This window comes from Palaemon carinicauda, chromosome 4 (genome assembly GCF_036898095.1).
Source record: "Palaemon carinicauda isolate YSFRI2023 chromosome 4, ASM3689809v2, whole genome shotgun sequence".
Taxonomy (NCBI): Eukaryota; Metazoa; Arthropoda; class Malacostraca; order Decapoda; family Palaemonidae; genus Palaemon; species Palaemon carinicauda.
This window is the reverse complement of record NC_090728.1, coordinates 174,835,794-174,855,027: the sequence shown is the minus strand read 5'-3', so window position 1 is coordinate 174,855,027 and position 19,234 is coordinate 174,835,794. Positions and strand designations below refer to the sequence as shown.

At 42.4% G+C, this 19,234-nt stretch overlaps 1 protein-coding gene across 1 annotated transcript in view; it reads right to left on the bottom strand.

Annotated features, from left to right (window-relative positions):
- The window catches only part of icln (chloride nucleotide-sensitive channel icln), a 60,328-nt gene that overhangs the window by 26,004 nt on the left and 15,090 nt on the right, over positions 1–19,234 (bottom strand). The window contains exons 3-4 of the mRNA XM_068372753.1: positions 13,482–13,640; positions 10,042–10,143 (exon numbers count right to left, since the gene is read on the bottom strand). Of these exons, the coding sequence (XP_068228854.1) occupies positions 10,042–10,143; positions 13,482–13,640 (261 nt within the window). The remainder of the gene's footprint in view (positions 1–10,041; positions 10,144–13,481; positions 13,641–19,234) is intronic.

Here is a 19,234-nt window from a genome sequence, read left to right as displayed (position 1 = left end):
AAATTCGGAGGTAATTTGTATTTTTCCTAACGATACATACCTCAGCTATTTATACCTAAAGTTTGTATTCCAGTTACTTAACAAACTGACTTTGTACTTTCTTCTTTTTGCTGGTGGTTTCATAATTGAAGTGGTTCAAAGTTGTTAAGAAATCAAATTGACTGAGAGCTGAAGTTATAAAAAATATTTTAGAGATGGAATGTACAAATATCATTTAGAACACGTTAGAACATTCATACGACCATAAAATTATCATACTGTCATTTGCGTTAGTTTTATTGTTGACTAAACACAAACAAAATTGTTTTCCTGTTATGCGACATGTGAGAATTGCTAAGGATATGATACACATTTGTAATAACATTACCTTTATTAAAAGCTCTTAGTATGATCAGTTATTACTTGGATGTGAAAATGCACTTGCTTGTTTGTTACGATCAGTGACGAAACAAAAAAAAAATGGGTTCCGTTTTAGGTGGCGTGTTTAATAATAGCATGATATAACACTGCCTTTATTAGATTTATATTGGATTTTAATGGATACAGCAAAAGCTAACCTATATATTGATGGTTTTGTAAATCAACAGTCACCTTGTACATTAGATATGACATTAATCCATTTAAATTTGCCCAAATTATCAACCTTGTCTTATTTAAAGGTCATCTTATGGAAATATACAGTAATTACACTCTGGAGCGAGTCCACATGACCATGAGGTTTATCCCCACATGAAAATTCTTCCTCCAAAGGAACGATACTGTACACTTTTTTACACATAAGAGCGCATGTGAGGAAGTGCGTTAGTCTCATCATAGAACTTCTACTGAAGAGCAAATCTGCTCTGTGGTGTGTGAGGGTCTTCATTACATTCTGAAAGTTTGTCTCTACCTCCTTGGAGTGACTCCAGCGATCTCTTGTACATGACAGCGCAGGTGAAGAAGAGCGTTGGTCTTATCATAGAACTGATGTACTGAACTGAAAAGTGAGTCTGCTCTGTGGTGCGCGAGTCTTCATTACTTTCCGAAGGTTTGTCTCTACCTTCTAAGAGCGACTCCAGTGATCCAGCCACGGAAGGGATGTGAGCATGCTTTGTATTGTCGACTAGCAGCTCGTGCTGCCCTCATCATGCTTGTGTTAATGGGAGGCACAGGAGAAGCACTCCCTTTTCACCCTTAGGAGATGGGTAGAAGCCAGAGATTCTACTTCACAAGTGGAGGTTGAAATGGCCTTGGAGTGGTATAGGAACGCAATCTCTCTTTTCCATCCTTAGTTGTTGCCATATCAGGGGCGACAGAACTACTCAAGATGAGGACCTAACATTAACTGCACCTACTGTGGTACGGTACGGGCCAGGCTGGAGGGGGTCACATAAGGCAATGCTTCTATTATAAGGTGGCAATGAGACAGGGAAGTCCTAGTGAGGCCACGCCATTACTTCTCTGTGGATGGAATGCCCTGCAAGCCTAAAGGCCACACCATCTTCAGTGTTAAGAACTTGGACTTGTCAATGCCATGCTCACTATGGAGTGATGGACAGGGTAAACCACCTCATCACACTCTGCTAGAGGATAAGGATGATCAGGGTCATTCGGCTACTTTACCAAAGCAGGGGAAGAAGACAGAGAGGAATAAAGGAGTAGAACACCTGAGGGCAAAGAAGAGAACTAGTAGATTTCTTTGGACTTGAGGAAGACCCCGTAGGTGAAGTGTCACACCTTGCCCCCTTCTTCAGCCTCTTGCTGTATTTTAACCAGTGCGGTGACAACCATTCATTACACGTTTTACATCGGGGAAGACCATAAGCAGTCATGGTCCTGCAAGAAGTACACAAGGACTGGGGTCAACGCTATTCCTCCTTGTGAAAATGTTGCACTTTAAGCCATGACTTCATGCTGTTACTTCATTCTACAAAAAGCACACACAAACTGTAGAGAAAAAGATTGAAGATTGAAGCAGCAAAGTTGGGGAGATCAGGACTATGTACTGCTCAGTGGCTGAAGTCAAAGTGGCTTACCAGTGTCCTGGTGGGGTTGGGGGGATAGAACAGGCACCAACTACTGACCCCTCGTTAATCGTTATCAATTCTAAACAGCTGAGATTCCAGCTTTGCTGAAATCATAATCCTATTAAATGCAAGAACAAACAGTTTCAAGAAAATATCAGTTCCTTTCTACTAGTACAATATATATAAAGTGAAGTGCAAATGGTGTACGATTGTTTACCTTCTGCGGGTAGATTGAAAATGTTGAAGATTAGGACTTTTTTTTCAAGGATTTACATTTCATACTTTTTAATCTCACTAACAAATGAAATTTGATCATTAACACAGAATATTCAATTGTAAATTAATTAAAATTTACGATCATTAACTCAGAATATTTAATCGTAAATTCATTAAAAATGTTATTTTCCTTAGTAAAATAAATTTTTGAATATACTTACCCGATGATCATATAGCTGCATCCCTGCTGCCCGACAGAAAAAACTTACGGGAGGAATACGCCAGCGATCGCTATACAGGTGGGGTGTACATCAACAGCGCCATCTGTCAAGTAGGTACTCAAGTACTCGATGTCAACAACGAACCAATTTTCTCCTCTGTCCCACTGGTTCTCTATTGGGGAGGAAGGGTGGGCCCTTTAATTTATGATCATCGGGTAAGTATATTCAAAAATTTATTTTACTAAGGAAAATAACATTTTTCAATATCAAACTTACCCGATGATCATATAGCTGATTCACACCCAGGGGGGTGGGTAGAGACCAGCATAACAAGTTGACATTATGAGCTAAGTATTCCGTATTTCATTTTAGCAGTTATTCAAAATAACAAGCATAAAATAAATAAGTACCTGGTAAGGAAGACGACTTGAACAATTACTCTGCCTATTTAAGTACGTCTTCCTTACTGAGCCTCGCGATCCTCATAGGATGCTGAGCAACTCCTAGGAGCTGAAGTATGAAGGGTTGCAACCCATACTAAAGGTCCTCATCAAAACCTCTAATCTAGGCGCTTCTCAAGAAATGATTTTGACCAACCGCCAAATCAAGTAGGATGCGAAAGGCTTCTTAGCCTTCCGGACAACCCAAAAATATTTCACGAGAAAGATTAAAAAGGTTCTGAAATTAGGGAATTGTAGTGGTGGAGCCCCCACCACTACTGCACTCGTTGCTACGAATGGTCCCAGAGTGTAGCAGTTCTCGTAAAGAGACTGGACATTCTTAAGATAAAAGACGCGAACACTGATTTGCTTTTCCAATAGGTTGCGTCGAATATATTTTGCAGAGATCTATTTGTTTAAAGGTCACGGAAGTTGTGACAGCTCTAACTTCGTGTGTCCTTACCTTCAGCCAAGCTTGGTTTTCCTCATTCAGAAGGGAATGAGCTTCTCGTATTAACAGTCTGAAAATAATAGGATAAAAAATTCTCTGACATAGGCAAAGATGAATTCTTAACTGAACACCATAAAGCTTCAGACGGGCCTCGTAAAGGTTTTTAAAATAGAACTTAAGAGCTCTTACAGGACATAATACTCTTTCTAGTTCATTTCCAACCATACGATAAGTTTGGAATATCGAACGATATTGGTCAAGGCCGAGAAGGCAGCTCGTGTTTGGCTAGAAAACCAAGATGTAGAACATGTAGCCGTTTCGGATGAGAATCCGATGTTCTTGCTGAAGGCATGAATCTCACTGACTCTTTTAGCTGTGGTTAAGCATATCAGGAAAAGAGTCTTAAAGGTGAGATCTTTCAGGGAGGCTGATTGAAGTGGTTCGAACCTGTCTAACATAAGGAATCTTAGAACCACGTCTAAATTCCAACCAGGTGTAACCAAACGACGCTCCTTCGTGGTCTCAAAAGACTTAAGGAGGTCCTGTAGATCTTTATTGTTGGAAAGATCTAAGCCTCTGTGACGGAAGACTGATGCCAACATGCTTCTGTAACCCTTGATAGTGGGAGCTGAAAGAGATCGCTCTTTCCTCAGATATAAGAGGAAGTCAGCTATTTGAGTTACAGAGGTACTGGTCGAGGATACGGATTCTGACTTGCACCAGTTTCGGAAGATTTCCCACTTCGATTGGTAGACTCTAAGGGTGGATGTTCTCCTTGCTCTAGCAATCGCTCTGGTTGCCTCCTTCGAAAAACCTCTAGTTCTCGAGTCTTTCGATACTCTGAAGGCAGTGAGACGAAGAGCGTGGAGGCCTTGGAGTACCTTCTTACGCGTGGCAGACGTAGCAGGTCCACCCTTAGGGGAAGAGTTCTGGGAACGTCTACTAGCCATCGAAGTACCTCGGTAAGATATTCTCTCGCGGGCCAGAGGGAAGCAACTAGTGTCAACTTTGTCCCTTCGTGAGAGGCGAACTTCTGCAGTACCTTGTTGACAATCTAGAACGGAGGGAATGCATATAGATCTAGATGAGACTAATCTAGTAGAAAGGCATCTAAAAGAACCACTGCTGGGTCCGGGATAGGTGAGCAAAGTATTGAGAGCCTCTTGGACATCGAGGTTGCGAAGAGATCTATGGTTGGCTGGCCCCAGGTGACCCAAAGTCTCTTGCATACATCTTTGTGGAGGGTCCAATATGTTGGAATTATTGTCCCTTCCTACTGAGACAATCTGCTAAGACATTCAAGTTGCCTTAGAAGAAACTTGTTACTAGTAAAAAGTCTAGACCTGTTGAACAGGAGAGGAGGTCACTTGCGAACTCGTACCATGTCAGAGAGTAGGTCCCTCCTTGCTAGGAGATGAACATCAAAGCAGGGAGTTGTCCGTGTTCACCTCCACTACTTTGCCTTGAAGGAGAGACCTGAAGCTTTTCCAGGTCAGATGTACTGCCAGAAGCTTCTTGCAGTTGAAATGCATTGTCCTTTGACTCGAGTTCCATAATCCCGAGCATTCCCTACCGCCTAAGGTCGCACCCCAGCCTACGTCCGATGCGTCTGAGAAGAGAACGTGGTTGGGAGTCTGAACAGTCAGGGGAAGACCCTATTAAAGGTTGATAAAGTCCTTTCATCAAGTCAGACCAGACTTATCTTCCGGAAACCGGGATCGAGACCGCTTCTAGCGTCTTGTCCTTTTCCAGTGAAGAGCTAGATGAAACCGAAGAGGACGGAGGTGTAGTCTTCCAAGTGACACCAATTGAACCACGGATGACAGTGTCCTAACCAGACTCATCCACAGCCTGACAGGGCCGTGTTCCTTCTTCAGCATCTTCTGGATGGATAGCAGGGCTGGGGGTTGATCGTCTTGTTCAGCCATGTCCTCATCAGAGGGTTCCTCATCCGAAACTGATGAGGAAACGGCAACGGAGTGGGCAACGTCTGACTCGCTGAATCCGGTCGCACTGGTGGATGCGTGACGGAGCCGGACACAAGATCATGGTACTGCTGCACAGTCTGTGAACTGTCAACCATGGGGAAGCGAGGAAGTACAGCGACAACCCGAAACTGTCTAGACTGTCTGGGTTGTGCAGACAACCCCTTATCGGGTTGCTGAGGTTGCCGCACTGCGTCACAACAAGTCACCTCTGCTGGTTGTTGAACGTCTTCCCAGTGACACACTGAACGTCCACAACCACCTCCGAGAGTCGCTTAACGTCAACGTGCGACTGGCAACCCACACTGGGTCGCACCGGTGGAGGAACCATCTCAACTGGCGGACGTGAGTAGGATACCTCAGCGTCAACAGGGCGTACAACCAACCGGTAGGAAGGTTGTTGGCAAGAAGGTTCTTCTCCGTAAAAAATCCTCTATCAAGGACTAAGCTTGGACTGCATGTCTTGCAACAAAGCCCAAGGTCTATGGGAGTAGGTGTGGCAACAGACGGGGTTAGCGACTGAAGCGGAACCATTTACCCTCCCTGGAAGCATGTAATGCTTTAATTAAAGTCCATAGGAGGCTAAGCAGCTTAAGGCTCCTCTCCAAATGACAGAGTCCTCAAGGGAATATCAGAAGGAGGGAGAACAGCACTTTCTCATCTACAGGAACCATGTCCGAGAAAAGCTAGGTTATCTCAGTGAGGGTTTCACTGGTGCATAAGCAGCAGACCAGAAGGCAACGTTATGAAACTGCTTGACAGTCTGTGAACTGTCAAAAACTGAACTGTCAACCCCAACAGGTGCGTGAGGACATACAGCACTGGTGTATTAGTAGCACACCAGAAGGCAATGTCATGTAACTGTTTGACAGTCTGTGAGTTGGCAACAACCAAAGCTGTGTGGGGAAGCCTCAACTCCTGACTGACTAGTTTGCTGCGGGCGAGTGGCGCTAACCACAGTGTGTTGCGGAGGCTGACACATACATACATACATATACCAAAGGCACTTCCCCCAATTTTGGGGGGTGGCCGACAACAACAAGAAACAAAACAAAAAGGGGACCTCTACTCTCTACGTTCCTCCAGCCTAACCAGGGACTCAGCCGCGTTCAGCTGGTACTGCTAGGGTGCCACAGCCCAACCTCCCACATTTCCACCACAGATGAAGCTTCATACTGCTGAGTCCCCTACTGCTGCTACCTCCGCGGTCATCTAAGGCACCGGAGGAAGCAGCAGGGCCTACCGGAACTGCTGACACACCGTGTCAAAACACGGCAGCTTGTGGTAGCTCACGCACGGCAACGGAGTGCTCCGTGTGTCTGTGGGAGTCAGCATGCGTCTGGCAGGGTCGACTGCGCATGGGTGGAGGAGCTCTTACAACAAGAGTGTGGGAGCAGGCAGCCATGCCGGGCGCACAACCGTGGCAGGCTGTAGGCCAACGGGTGCATCGTCAACCTTCTCCGCAGTCGGAGAGTGGGAGCTGGCAACAACAAAAGCGGAGTGCTGGTGCGTGGGAGGGACTGCCGTGGGTTGCGGAGCATGCCGCATTGTGGCAAAACACGGCAGCTTGACAGCACCTTCCCACTGCTGATGCGGTAGCTCACGCATGTCAACGGAGGGTGCAGCATGAACATGCGTCTGGCAGGGTCGACTGCGCATCGGTGGTGGAGCTCTCACAGGTGGAGTGTGGGAGCAGGCAGCCGCAGTATCTGCTGAGCGCACAACCGTGGCAGGTTGTAGGTTAACAGGAGCAGTGTCAACCTTCTCAGCACGATACTCCTGCATGAAGGAAGCAAGCTGAGACTGCATATCTGCAGCATGGACCACTAGGGTCTATAAAAGACGGCAACAAACGGAGCTACTGTCCGTTGTGACTGAGGGTCTAAAACAGCTGGTGCGGCAACAGACGGAGTTACTGCCTGTTGCGGTACCTCCTTGCCTCTCTCGGAAGGTGTGCAGTCGTCGAAGACTGCAGCGAGTCCGAACTGACCCAGTGGCTACACCTAGGCCGTTGGACTTGCGCGGAAGGGACCGACTTGCACTTAAAAGCTGCAAGATTTGGTCCATGGTTTCTGCGAGAAACCTCTTCCGCAGACGAGGAATAAATGGGCTCTCTCGTCTTTGTGTGGGTGGGGTGATCACGTCGGCAACGTGTGTAGATACACCCGAAACCACGGAGGGAAACGTCTGTTCGTCGATCAAGGCCTGTGGAACCCATAAGTCCTTCGACATTACTTCTCCCCTGGGCTTGGGAGCTTGTAAGAGGTATCGGACTAGGTGAACCACTGGCACGAACAGACGAACCCTCGAACGCAACACTGAAACACTGCGCATATCACTTTATCACTTTTGATTTTCTGTTAGCACTTATTTCACTGAAATCGAAACTTTAACTGATTTCTATCTGAAACACGCAATCCTATCCTTCATTAAAAGGTAGTAATTGCGAAAACAGTTTTACAATGCAACAGAAAAACATAATTAAAGATAAAGAATTCAGTGGCTGGAAAAAAGACTAAACACTAGATCAAATAAACTACATTTAAAATCTCTCACCGCATAAAGCCTGGGAACAAGAATAAAACTCTAGAAACGTTTTACCTTCTTCCCCTACAGCGACTAGGGAGAAGAGTAAAAAACGAGAACAACGTTACCCGCTTGAACGAAACGTTTATTCTCCTCTCTCTCCCTCCGTCTCTATCTCTCTCTCTCTTCTCTCTTGACTTAGAACCTGAGAGAAGAGCCCAATTATATATCGTTAAAACATATTATTTGTTAAGGGAAAAAACTGAAAGGTTTCCCAAATAAAAAGTTCCTTTATTTAGAATTTAAACTATTTAAGCTAAGAAAGAATGAACGAAACGTTAGAATCGGTTAACTCTTACTGCAACGTGAAACCGTGAAATAATCTCTCTCTATCGTAACGATAGAGTGCATGTTGAACGTTCTGAACGTCAACAACTGCGGAGACAAAACTAAACGTTAGTTCATCTTTGAAAACAGTACGAGACTATCAAAGAAATTCTTTCAAAAACATTAAAATTAAAAAAGGAATAAATTCTTAAAAGGTAAATACGATATGACGGGCTCAAAGTTAATTAACTTCGGTTCCAAGTAAGGACCGCCTACTATTAGGAAAGGTCGCATATAAACAAACATAAAAATTAATTTAAACAAACATAAAAATTAATTTTATAAGTTTATAATAAATGGAAAGTTAATCGAAGAGGCCTATAAAGGCGGAGAGTTATAAAATAAATAGATCTATAACTTGTTAAGCAAAATTACCAAAAACCTAAACACACTTCCGTCTAAGGGAAGGGTCGGCCATTTAAAAGTGAAAGAGAGTTCATACTCTCTTCGTCACCATAATTAAATCTATCCAAAACGAGTTCAAGTTTTGAAATGAAGATAAAACCCCTGCATAGCGAAAGCTCAAAACTGGAATAGTGTACTTCACCAAATCGTTGTGAAAACAAATCCAGTTAGGGACGGCGTATTTAGTAGGTCTTGCCTGTGGCACGACAGAGGGAAAATTGGTTCGTTGTTGACATCGAGTACTTGAGTACCTACTTGACAGATGGCGCTGTTGATGTACACCCCACCTGTATAGCGATCGCTGGCGTATTCCTCCCGTAGGTTTTTTCTGTCGGGCAGCAGGGATGCAGCTATATGATCATCGGGTAAGTTTGATATTGAAAATTTACAATTTGGAACTAAGTCAAATCAAGTTAAGTAACCTAGTTGTATTAAAGAGGCCTGTCCTCTTCTTTAGAAGAATACTACATCTTTCTGTATTAATGGTTACCACAACCCTACCCTTATCTGTTTCCTCTCTCGATATTATTTCAAGTTTCATCTAACCTTGCTCATTGCAAACTATATTGTCTTTAATGCTTACATGGGCAATATTCAAAGTTTATGCCAGCTTTATTTACTGTGTCATAAGACAGATTTTTTTTTCCTGAAAAAAATGCCCCAAAAAAGTTGTATAGGGGTTTGACAACCCTCAAATACCTCAGTAATGACACACAAACACTCATACAGTCAGGAGCATTTGGCAATACTGCTTTCATGTAAACATTGTTGCAATGGTAGCAACTATAACTGGTTTAGTGTTTTTTTTACATTAATATGTAATAAAATTGTGAAGACAAGTGTACTGTACAGCTAATTAATATTCACGTAACACATATAATACACTTATTGTATGAAAATTTACCGTGCCAGACAAAAAATCACACAAGAATTTACCAACTACGAGCTGCTGTTAAAGGTTGTAAAATTCCCCGATTTCTTTTTATTTTCAAAAATATCTTAGCTAAATATAGGGTACGTCTTACCACATGTAACGTCTTAGGACACAGGAAATGCGGTAATCAATATAGAATATATTTGATCGCCAGGACCATTATACTGTATTCACTTTCCATTAGATACCTCTGGATACAGTATACTGTATGATCTCCCAAACAAATGTATCCGACATACATTTAGAATTAACTGAAATAATACTGTTTTTTAAAACAACTAACAACTAATATATGACTATGAAATTTTAAAAAAATCACACTCGAGAATAAATAAAACAAAATACTGTGGTGTTACTCTACCCGATAAATTTATAAAATCCATAAATGATCAATCTTACTTCTAGCCTACATTGGTTCTGAAGAAATACTTATTTGTTTCAATATAACTACAGGCATATTTTCAACTTACTTCCTTCCATATTATCTTCATAGGTTCCTGGCATGTGGAAGCCATTCTGTCCAGGGTCACTTACAATGTATTCACCTTCATCATCATTTTCTTCACCTATTTCTGGAAAGTGCAACATAAAATTTGTAAGAATAGAAAAGGAAAAAATTTTGGGCTCGTAATGTGAAAACACCAAACCTTTAATAACAGACTAATAACTAAACATCTACCAGTATTGTCAGCAAAACTTTAACAAATTAGTGTATAGTAATATGGCTGGTATAAAAGTCTGATTTATTTTTTTTTCAAATTACAGATAGAAAAAAATGGGACTAAAAGTGTTGAAAAGTTGAACAAAAGGATGCTATAAAACATCTGTGCCTTACTAGGACTGCAGAAACCTACTAGAAACATTGGAGACTCAATATGTGGGACAGATGAGGATGCAATCACAGCATGGTAAGATTCCAATAGAGTCTAAGGGGGTTGAGGGCAAATAGAGGTGCCTACTGAGTAATCAGCTGTCACAGCCTTTTCATTCCAAATTTAGGCATCTTAGTTTAGGTGAAGGGGCTGTAGCAATGACCATTTACGTATATGTTCAACATTCAGGACATTGTGCAACAGTGCAATGACCTGCCCCTGGCCTTTGCCTCTCATGAACGAACTTCAATCCTTTAAACTTCCTAAGTGTCCTATTGAGGCACAAAGCAAATTTTAAAAGAACTCGAACAAGCAACATAACTGTCAAGAGGGAGCCCTTTATTACCATTATATTTTCAGAAATAGCTGAAAATGCAGCCAATCTACTAACTATAGATGAAGGTCACTTTACAACTAATGGTCACATGTTTCAATGCTAAAGATTGTTTATGAAACATTTTGTGTGATTATTCAAAAACTGATGGAACTGAAAACTAAATGACCTTGTAAACCCAAGGCTAATGAATGTGAAGATAATTAAACCAAGGATTATATGATGGCTTAACCATGAAGAAAGTGATGGAGGGCTGCTTATAGAAGAATCAGTAGTTACAGATCAATGAAAGTAGGATCAAGAAGAAATTTCCAAAGAAAGGCAATGGAAGGAACACAACTCACAGCACTGTGTAATCTAATGATTATTGATTTCCAAAGAGTAAATGCTCAATAAGGTGGCATGATAGGTATTAAATGACCATCAGATAGGAGTAATTCTTCTCTGCATATCATAACTTCCAGTAGTGATATCCACTGAAATACAGTATATGACCACACAAAAGAGTTCCAAGCTAACCTTTGAGAAAATTTAATTCTTTTATTCTGATATTTTGAAAATTGTTCTCCTTTAGGATCTCAAGGAACTGACTCAACTTAAATTGTTTGAAAAAACTTAGAATCTATTAAAATCCTTTTTCCTGATCTGAATAATAATACCCGACACTCTCATTCAATTAGCTCACTGAGTAAACCGAATAAGATTTTGCATACAATGATCATCGTTTGCATTCCGATCTTGCTGGCTATAACATCTATCACATAGTACTAAACATGCAGTTATCATTAAATCTTGCAGTTCCTTTCAGTAAGGCTCAACACTACACAACATTCTAGAAGTTTTACTTCGTGGAATGATCTTAATCAAACACTTGAATCTGTGGAACGTTATGATTTCAAACTTGGTGCAAATACTTTTTCCTTGAGCAAGTTGACTGAAGTCTTGTTTCAGTTTCCTTGTCAGAGAAATTGTAGTTGAAAGAACAAAAACCTTGAGGAACATCCCTAGAGATTGAGATAATGCACATTTTGTACCATCAACAATATAGTGTATTAAGTTATAATATAAAGGCTATAAATACATTTAATTAAAGGAGAAAAGTTATAAACAGAAACTCTGGTTTACAGAACCTTAAGCCGCACTTTACAAAATACGTTATTTATGCGGTCAAAGATAACAAAACGTTCTCATAAAGATGATCAACCATAAGTCATAAAGAATATACTCCTGACATTTCTTCTGCTTGGCCAAATTAATGGACAACTCCAAGATGAAAAAATTAAAACAACTAAGTACAAGAAACACCTCATCCTCAAAATCCTTGGGAAACCATGCAGGAATACAAAAAAGTTCAGATAGCTTCCTAAAATCTGATAACCAGAGACAACTGGGAAGGAGGGTTATATGAAATTTACAGACGTACCCCACCTACCGAGATCCAAGGGTCATTTAGTGTTTTTATGAAAAATGGTAAGATAATGACGTGATATAAGAGAGGACCTTTTAATAAAACCATTCCACTCATAGCTTTAAACAATCAATCATACTTTCTTTTACTGGTCAAACAATAATATTAGGGAAGGCATTTCTGTTACCTTTGGGCACACTAAATTATGAAACATATACTAACATAAATTTAAGAAGAAATAACCAGTCTGAAAAAAAGTGAGGAGAAATAGCTGTAAAACTGGTGAATAAAAAATTACACTGGTAAACTAAGTGGGAAAACTATACCAACAAATGTATTTTACTACTTTATGCAGCAGACATTTGGCACTGACAAAGAAAGTGTGTCTATAAAATGGTGAGATTCATGGCCAGTGTGCAGTGGGAAGATCTGATGGCTAATAAGGAAGCTACAAAGATATAAGTGTCCAGAAGCTAAAAAAAAAAAAAAAATTAGAATTAAGAGATCAAAATCTTGAGGACTAACATCTTTAAATAAAGTATTGTATAGTAGTATGGATGAGGAAGTGTGTCACAAAAGTAGTAATTTTGGAAATAGTAGGACGAAGACTACTGGAATAAAACTATCATCGGAAACAGCCAGTCTTTACCAAGGGAAGCCATGCTGAAAGAGAAAGCAGAATCATCATTTGAAGATATCAGTCCCTTGATAGAGGAACCAGACACGGGATACACAGTAGCACACGAATGATCAAGGAAGACACTTAAAAAAACAAAAGAAGCCTTGGGAGCACAAAATCTTAACTATTCTCCTGTGAACAAAGAAAAGACACTGGTCCACCGTCCAATTATTGCACACAGTATGTCTACTGTGGTTAACAATTTGGGCCCTTTAACACAAACAGAGAAGATGGGTTTTGTCCAGGAAATACAATGAATGAGTTACAAGCTTGGCTGACCAATACAGTGCCTTACAAGTACGCAGGTCAAAACAGACATGATAAACAATAGTCTGGGATCCAAAAAATATCAGAAAATTACAACCCACATGAAATCAAACTATAAATGTAAGATCAAAGCCACTAAAATTATAACCAACCTTAGTGAATTATTGTGACAAAAAAGTACAATGCAAAACACAATGAAATCACTGACAATGAGGGTGAGACATTCATGTAAGAATAAGCACTTGGATAACATGTATTTTTACATTTACAGGTCATTAATCACCAAACAAAATTTTCATGTTAAACTTGCTCAAACAAATCCTGGAAAAAAAAAAGGTTTCCTCACTAACCATCCTCAGATTGTACATCTTCTGGATTAGGGTGAAGTGCTTGACAGTCATTAAGAGATTTGTACATAGGTTCTAAAGCCATGTGATCAGATGGTACAAATCTAATTTCAGTCATTCCACCCTCATCTTCATTTTCAGACTCGGTGCCTTCGTCTTCTTCTGCAAGAAATGAATGATCTATAAATGAAAGCTAATCAAGATGCAATACATCACACTAACACTTAATTTTTTCATATACAAACTATGTATTCTGTATTTTATACATTTTATATCTACTAATCTCATTCCTTTTCAATACATTATTTCCATCTTTGATTTAATTATCTTTACCAACATTTAAAATATACATAGCGCAGATGATTGTCTCTGGCTTAAAAGTCCAATTTCACAATAAGATTGGAGATCAAAATGAAAACAGTTATTTACTTATTGAGACTAGAAATTCAGGTCAAGTATAAATAAAAATATGACAAATTCGTAGATAATTTGTATTTTTCCTAACTATACAAACCTTAGCTATTTACATGGGGTAATTACTTCGGCGTAGCTGAATGACGAGCCATAAGAATTTTAATGAGGGTTTACTACCCCTCCGCTAGTTAGCGGGGGGTAGGGAGGGGTAGCTTGCTACCCCTCCCCCCTTACACACAGTGCGAACTCCACTTTACTTAGAGGTAGGACTTATCTTGGGGGACAGAGCTGGCGGGCAAATATGTGTAAATAGCTAAGGTTTGTATAGTTAGGAAAAATGACAAATTCGAAGATAATTTGTATTTTTCCTAACCATACAAACCTTAGCTATTTACATTGGGTTTACCTTTTAGCGCAGCTGAAATGACAAGCCAATAGTTTTAACGAGGGTTAATTACCCCCGCGCTAGTTAGCGGGGGGTGGGGGAAGGGTAGCTTGCTACCCCTCCCCCCTCCACACACCGGTGACTTGCTTCACTTCACTTAGAGGTAGGACTTGACTTGGGGGTCAGGGATGGCGGGCACATATGTGTAAATAGCTAAGGTTTGTATGGTTAGGAAAAATGTTATTTTGATAATAAAATAAATTTTTGAATATACTTACCCGGTGATTATATAGCTGCAACTCTGTTGCCCGACAGACAACTCTACGGTAAAAACTCGCCAGCGATCGCTATACAGGTTGCGGGTGTGCCCAACAGCGCCATCTGTCGTCCAGATACCCAGTACTCAATGTAAACAAAGACTCAATTTTCTCCTCGTCCCACTGCGTCTCTATTGGGGAGGAAGGGAGGGTCCTTTAATTTATAATCACCGGGTAAGTATATTCAAAAATTTATTTTATTATCAAAATAACATTTTTCAATATTTAACTTAGCCGGTGATTATATACTGTAGCTGATTCACACCCAGGGGGGTGGGTAGAGACCAGCAATATATGTTTACACTTTTATGAGCTAAGAGTTTTTATTTCATTTTAGAAGTTATCAAAATAACAAAAACAAAATAAATAGGTACCTGGTAAGGAAGTCGACTTGAACAATTACTCTGCCTTTTAAGTACGTCTTCCTTACGGAGCCTCGCGATCCTCTTAGGATGCTGATCGACCCCTAGGATCTGAAGTATCAAGGGTTGCAACCCATACAACAGGACCTCATCAAAACCCCTAATCTAGGCGCTCTCAAGAAATGACTTTGACCACCCGCCAAATCAACCAGGATGCGAAAGGCTTCTTAGCCTTCCGGACAACCCAAAAACAACAATAACAACATTTCAAGAGAAAGATTAAAAGGGTATGGAATTAGGGAATTGTAGTGGTTGAGCCCTCACCCACTACTGCACTCGCTGCTACGAATGGTCCCAGTGTGTAGCAGTCCTCGTAAAGAGACTGGACATCCTTTAGATAAAAAGACGCGAACACTGACTTGCTTCTCCAATAGGTTGCGTCCATTATACTTCGCAGAGATCTATTTTGCTTAAAGGCCACGGAAGTTGCGACAGCTCTAACTTCGTGTGTCCTTACCTTCAGCAATGCTTGGTCTTCCTCACTCAGATGGGAATGAGCTTCTCGTATTAACAGTCTGATAAAATAGGATAAAGCATTCTTTGACATAGGCAAAGATGGTTTCTTAACTGAACACCATAAAGCTTCAGATAGGCCTCGTAAAGGCTTAGTTCGTTTTAAATAGAACTTAAGAGCTCTCACAGGGCATAAGACTCTTTCTAGTTTATTGCCTACCATATTCGATAAGCTGGGAATATCGAACGATTTCGGCCAAGGTCGAGAAGGTAGCTCATTTTTGGCGAGAAAACCAAGTTGTAGAGAACATGTAGCTTTTTCTGACGAAAATCCGATGTTCCTGCTGAAGGCATGAATCTCACTGACTCTTTTAGCTGTGGCTAAGCATACCAGGAAAAGTGTCTTTAAGGTGAGATCTTTCAGGGAGGCTGATTGTAGCGGCCCAAACCTGTCTGACATTAGGAATCTTAGTACCACGTCTAAATTCCAACCAGGTGTAACCAAACGACGCTCCTTCGTGGTCTCAAAAGACTTAAGGAGGTCCTGTAGATCTTTATTATTGGAAAGATCTAAGCCTCTATGACGGAAGACCGATGCCAACATGCTTCTGTAGCCCTTGATAGTGGGAGCTGAAAGTGATCGTTCTTTTCTCAGGTATAAGAGAAAGTCAGCTATCTGAGCTACAGAGGTACTGGTCGAGGATACAGATACTGACTTGCACCAGTTTCGGAAGACTTCCCACTTCGATTGGTAGACTCTAAGGGTGGATGTTCTCCTTGCTCTAGCAATCGCACTGGCTGCCTCCTTCGAAAAGCCTCTAGCTCTCGAGTCTTTCGATAGTCTGAAGGCAGTCAGACGAAGAGCGTGGAGGCTTTGGTGTACCTTCTTTACGTGTGGGTGACGTAGAAGGTCCACCCTTAGAGGAAGACTTCTGGGAACGTCTACTAGCCATCGAAGTACCTCGGTGAACCATTCTCTCGCGGGCCAGAGGGGAGCAACTAGCGTCAACCTTGTCCCTTCGTGAGAGGCGAACTTCTGCAGTACCTTGTTGACAATCTTGAACGGTGGGAATGCGTATAGATCTAGATGCGACCAATCTAGGAGAAAGGCATCTATGTGTATTGCTGCTGGGTCTGGGATTGGTGAGCAATATATTGGGAGCCTCTTGGTCATCGAGGTTGCAAAGAGATCTATGGTTGGTTGGCCCCAAGTGGCCCAAAGTCTCTTGCATACATCCTTGTGGAGGGTCCATTCTGTTGGAATGACTTGCCCCTTCCGACTGAGACAATCTGCCATGACATTCAAGTTGCCTTGGATGAACCTCGTTACTAGTGATATGTTTTGACCTTTTGACCAGATGAGCAGGTCCCTTGCGATCTCGTACAACGTCAGTGAGTGGGTCCCTCCTTGCTTGGAGATGTACGCCAAGGCAGTGGTGTTGTCCGAGTTCACTTCCACCACTTTGCCTTGAAGGAGAGACCTGAAGCTTTTCAAGGCCAGATGTACTGCCAGTAGCTCCTTGCAGTTGATATGCATTATCCTTTGACTCGAGTTCCATAGTCCCGAACATTCCCGACCATCTAATGTCGCGCCCCAGCCTACGTCCGATGCGTCCGAGAAGAGAACGTGGTTGGGAGTCTGAACAGCCAGGGGAAGACCCTCTCTTAGGCTGATACTGTCCTTCCACCAAGTCAGGCAAGACTTCATCTTCTCGGAAATGGGGATCGAGACCGCTTCTAGCGTCTTGTCCTTTTTCCAGTGAAATGCTAGGTGGTATTGAAGAGGACGGAGGTGTAGTCTTCCTAATGACATAAACTGTTCCAGGGATGATAGCGTCCCTATCAGACTCATCCACTTCCTGACTGAACATCGTTCCTTCTTCAGCATGTTCTGGATGCATAACTGGGCTTGGCTTGTTCTGGGGGCCGACGGAAAAGCCCGAAAAGCTAGACTGTGAATCTCCATCCCTAAATACACAATAGTTTGGGATGGGACCAGTTGTGACTTTTCCATATTGACAAGGAGACCCAATTCCTTGGTCAGATCTAGAGTCCACTTTAGATCCTTCAGACAGCGACGACTGGAAGAAGCTCTGAGAAGCCAGTCGTCCAAATAGAGGGAGGCTCGGATGTCCGCTAAATGAAGGAATTTGGCTACATTCCTCATCAGCCTCGTAAACACAAGAGGAGCTGTGCTTAGGCCAAAGCACAGGGCTTGAAACTGGTAGACAACCTTTTCGAAAACGAATCTCAGAAAAGGTTGGGAGTCCGGGTGGATGGGGACGTGGAAGTAGGCGTCCCTTAGGTCTAAAGAGACCATCCAGTCTTCCCTTCTGACCGCTGCTAAGACTGACTTTGAGGTCTCCATGGAGAACGTCTGCTTTGTGACAAAGACATTCAGAGCACTGACGTCTAGCACCGGCCTCCACCCTCCTGTCTTCTTTGACACCAAGAAGAGTCGGTTGTAGAATCCCGGAGATTGAAGGTCCGAGACTCTGACCACTGCTCCCTTCTCTAGTAAAAGAGACACCTCCTGTTTCAAGGCTCGTCTCTTGTCTTCCTCTCTGTACCTGGGAGAGAGATCGATGGGAGACGTTGCTAGAGGGGGTTTCCGTACAAACGGGATCTTGTACCTCTCTCTGAGCAACTTCACAGATTGTGCATCTGCGCCTCTCTCTTCCCAGGTCTGCCAGAAGTTCTTGAGTCTGGCTCCCACTGCTGTCTGAAGAAGCTGGCAGTCAGACTCTGCCCTTAAAGGACTTGGTTCCTTTCTTCTTTCCTCGTTTCCCTTCAGCACGAGCACCTCCTCTGCTGGAGGCTCTGCCACGAAAGGGCGGAATAAAACGGGACGCTGGAGTGTCCATCCTTGGTCTAGCTGACAAGGTAGGCAAAGGGGTAGCTTTGCGAGCGGAGGACGCAACAAGATCGTGAGTGTCCTTCTGTATCAATGAAGCGGCTATTTCCTTAATCAGGTCTTCTGGAAAAAGGCACTTGGAAAGAGGAGCAAAAAGAAGCTCGGATCTCTGGCACGGTGTAACTCCAGCTGAAAGGAATGAGCATAGGTTTTCACGCTTTTTAAGGACTCCGGACACAAATGATGCAGCAAGCTCATTAGACCCATCACGTATGGCCTTGTCCATGCAGGACATAATGAGCAAGGAAGACTCTTTCTCTGTCGGAGAGATCTTTCTGCTTAGGGCTCCTAGACACCAGTCTAAGAAGTTAAAAACTTCGAAGGCCCTAAAGATACCTTTCAAAAGGTGGTCCAGGTCCGAAGATGACCAACATATCTTTGAGCGTCTCATGGCAAGGCGGCGGGGAGAGTCTACGAGGCTTGAGAAGTCGCCCTGGGCAGAGGCAGGAACTCCCAAGCCGAGAACTTCTCCCGTGGCATACCAGACGCTCGATCTAGAAGAGTCTAGCAGGGGGAAACGTAAAGGCTGTCTTCCCTAAACTCTTCTTGGACTGCAACCATTCTCCTAACACCCGCAAAGCTCTCTTGGACGAGCGTGCGAGGACGAGTCTAGTAAAGGCAGGAGTGGTAGACGGCATGCCTAACACAAACTCTGACGGAGGAGAACAAGGAGCCACTGAAACAAACTGGTCCGGAAACATCTCTTTGAAAATGGCCAAAACTTTTCTAAAGTCCAAAGAGGGTTGAGTAGACTTAGGCTCGTCCAATTCTGATTGTGGTTCATCTATGTGTGCAGCAACATCATCATCAGAAAGTCCCTCATCCGATAACTGATGAGGAAACGGCAACGG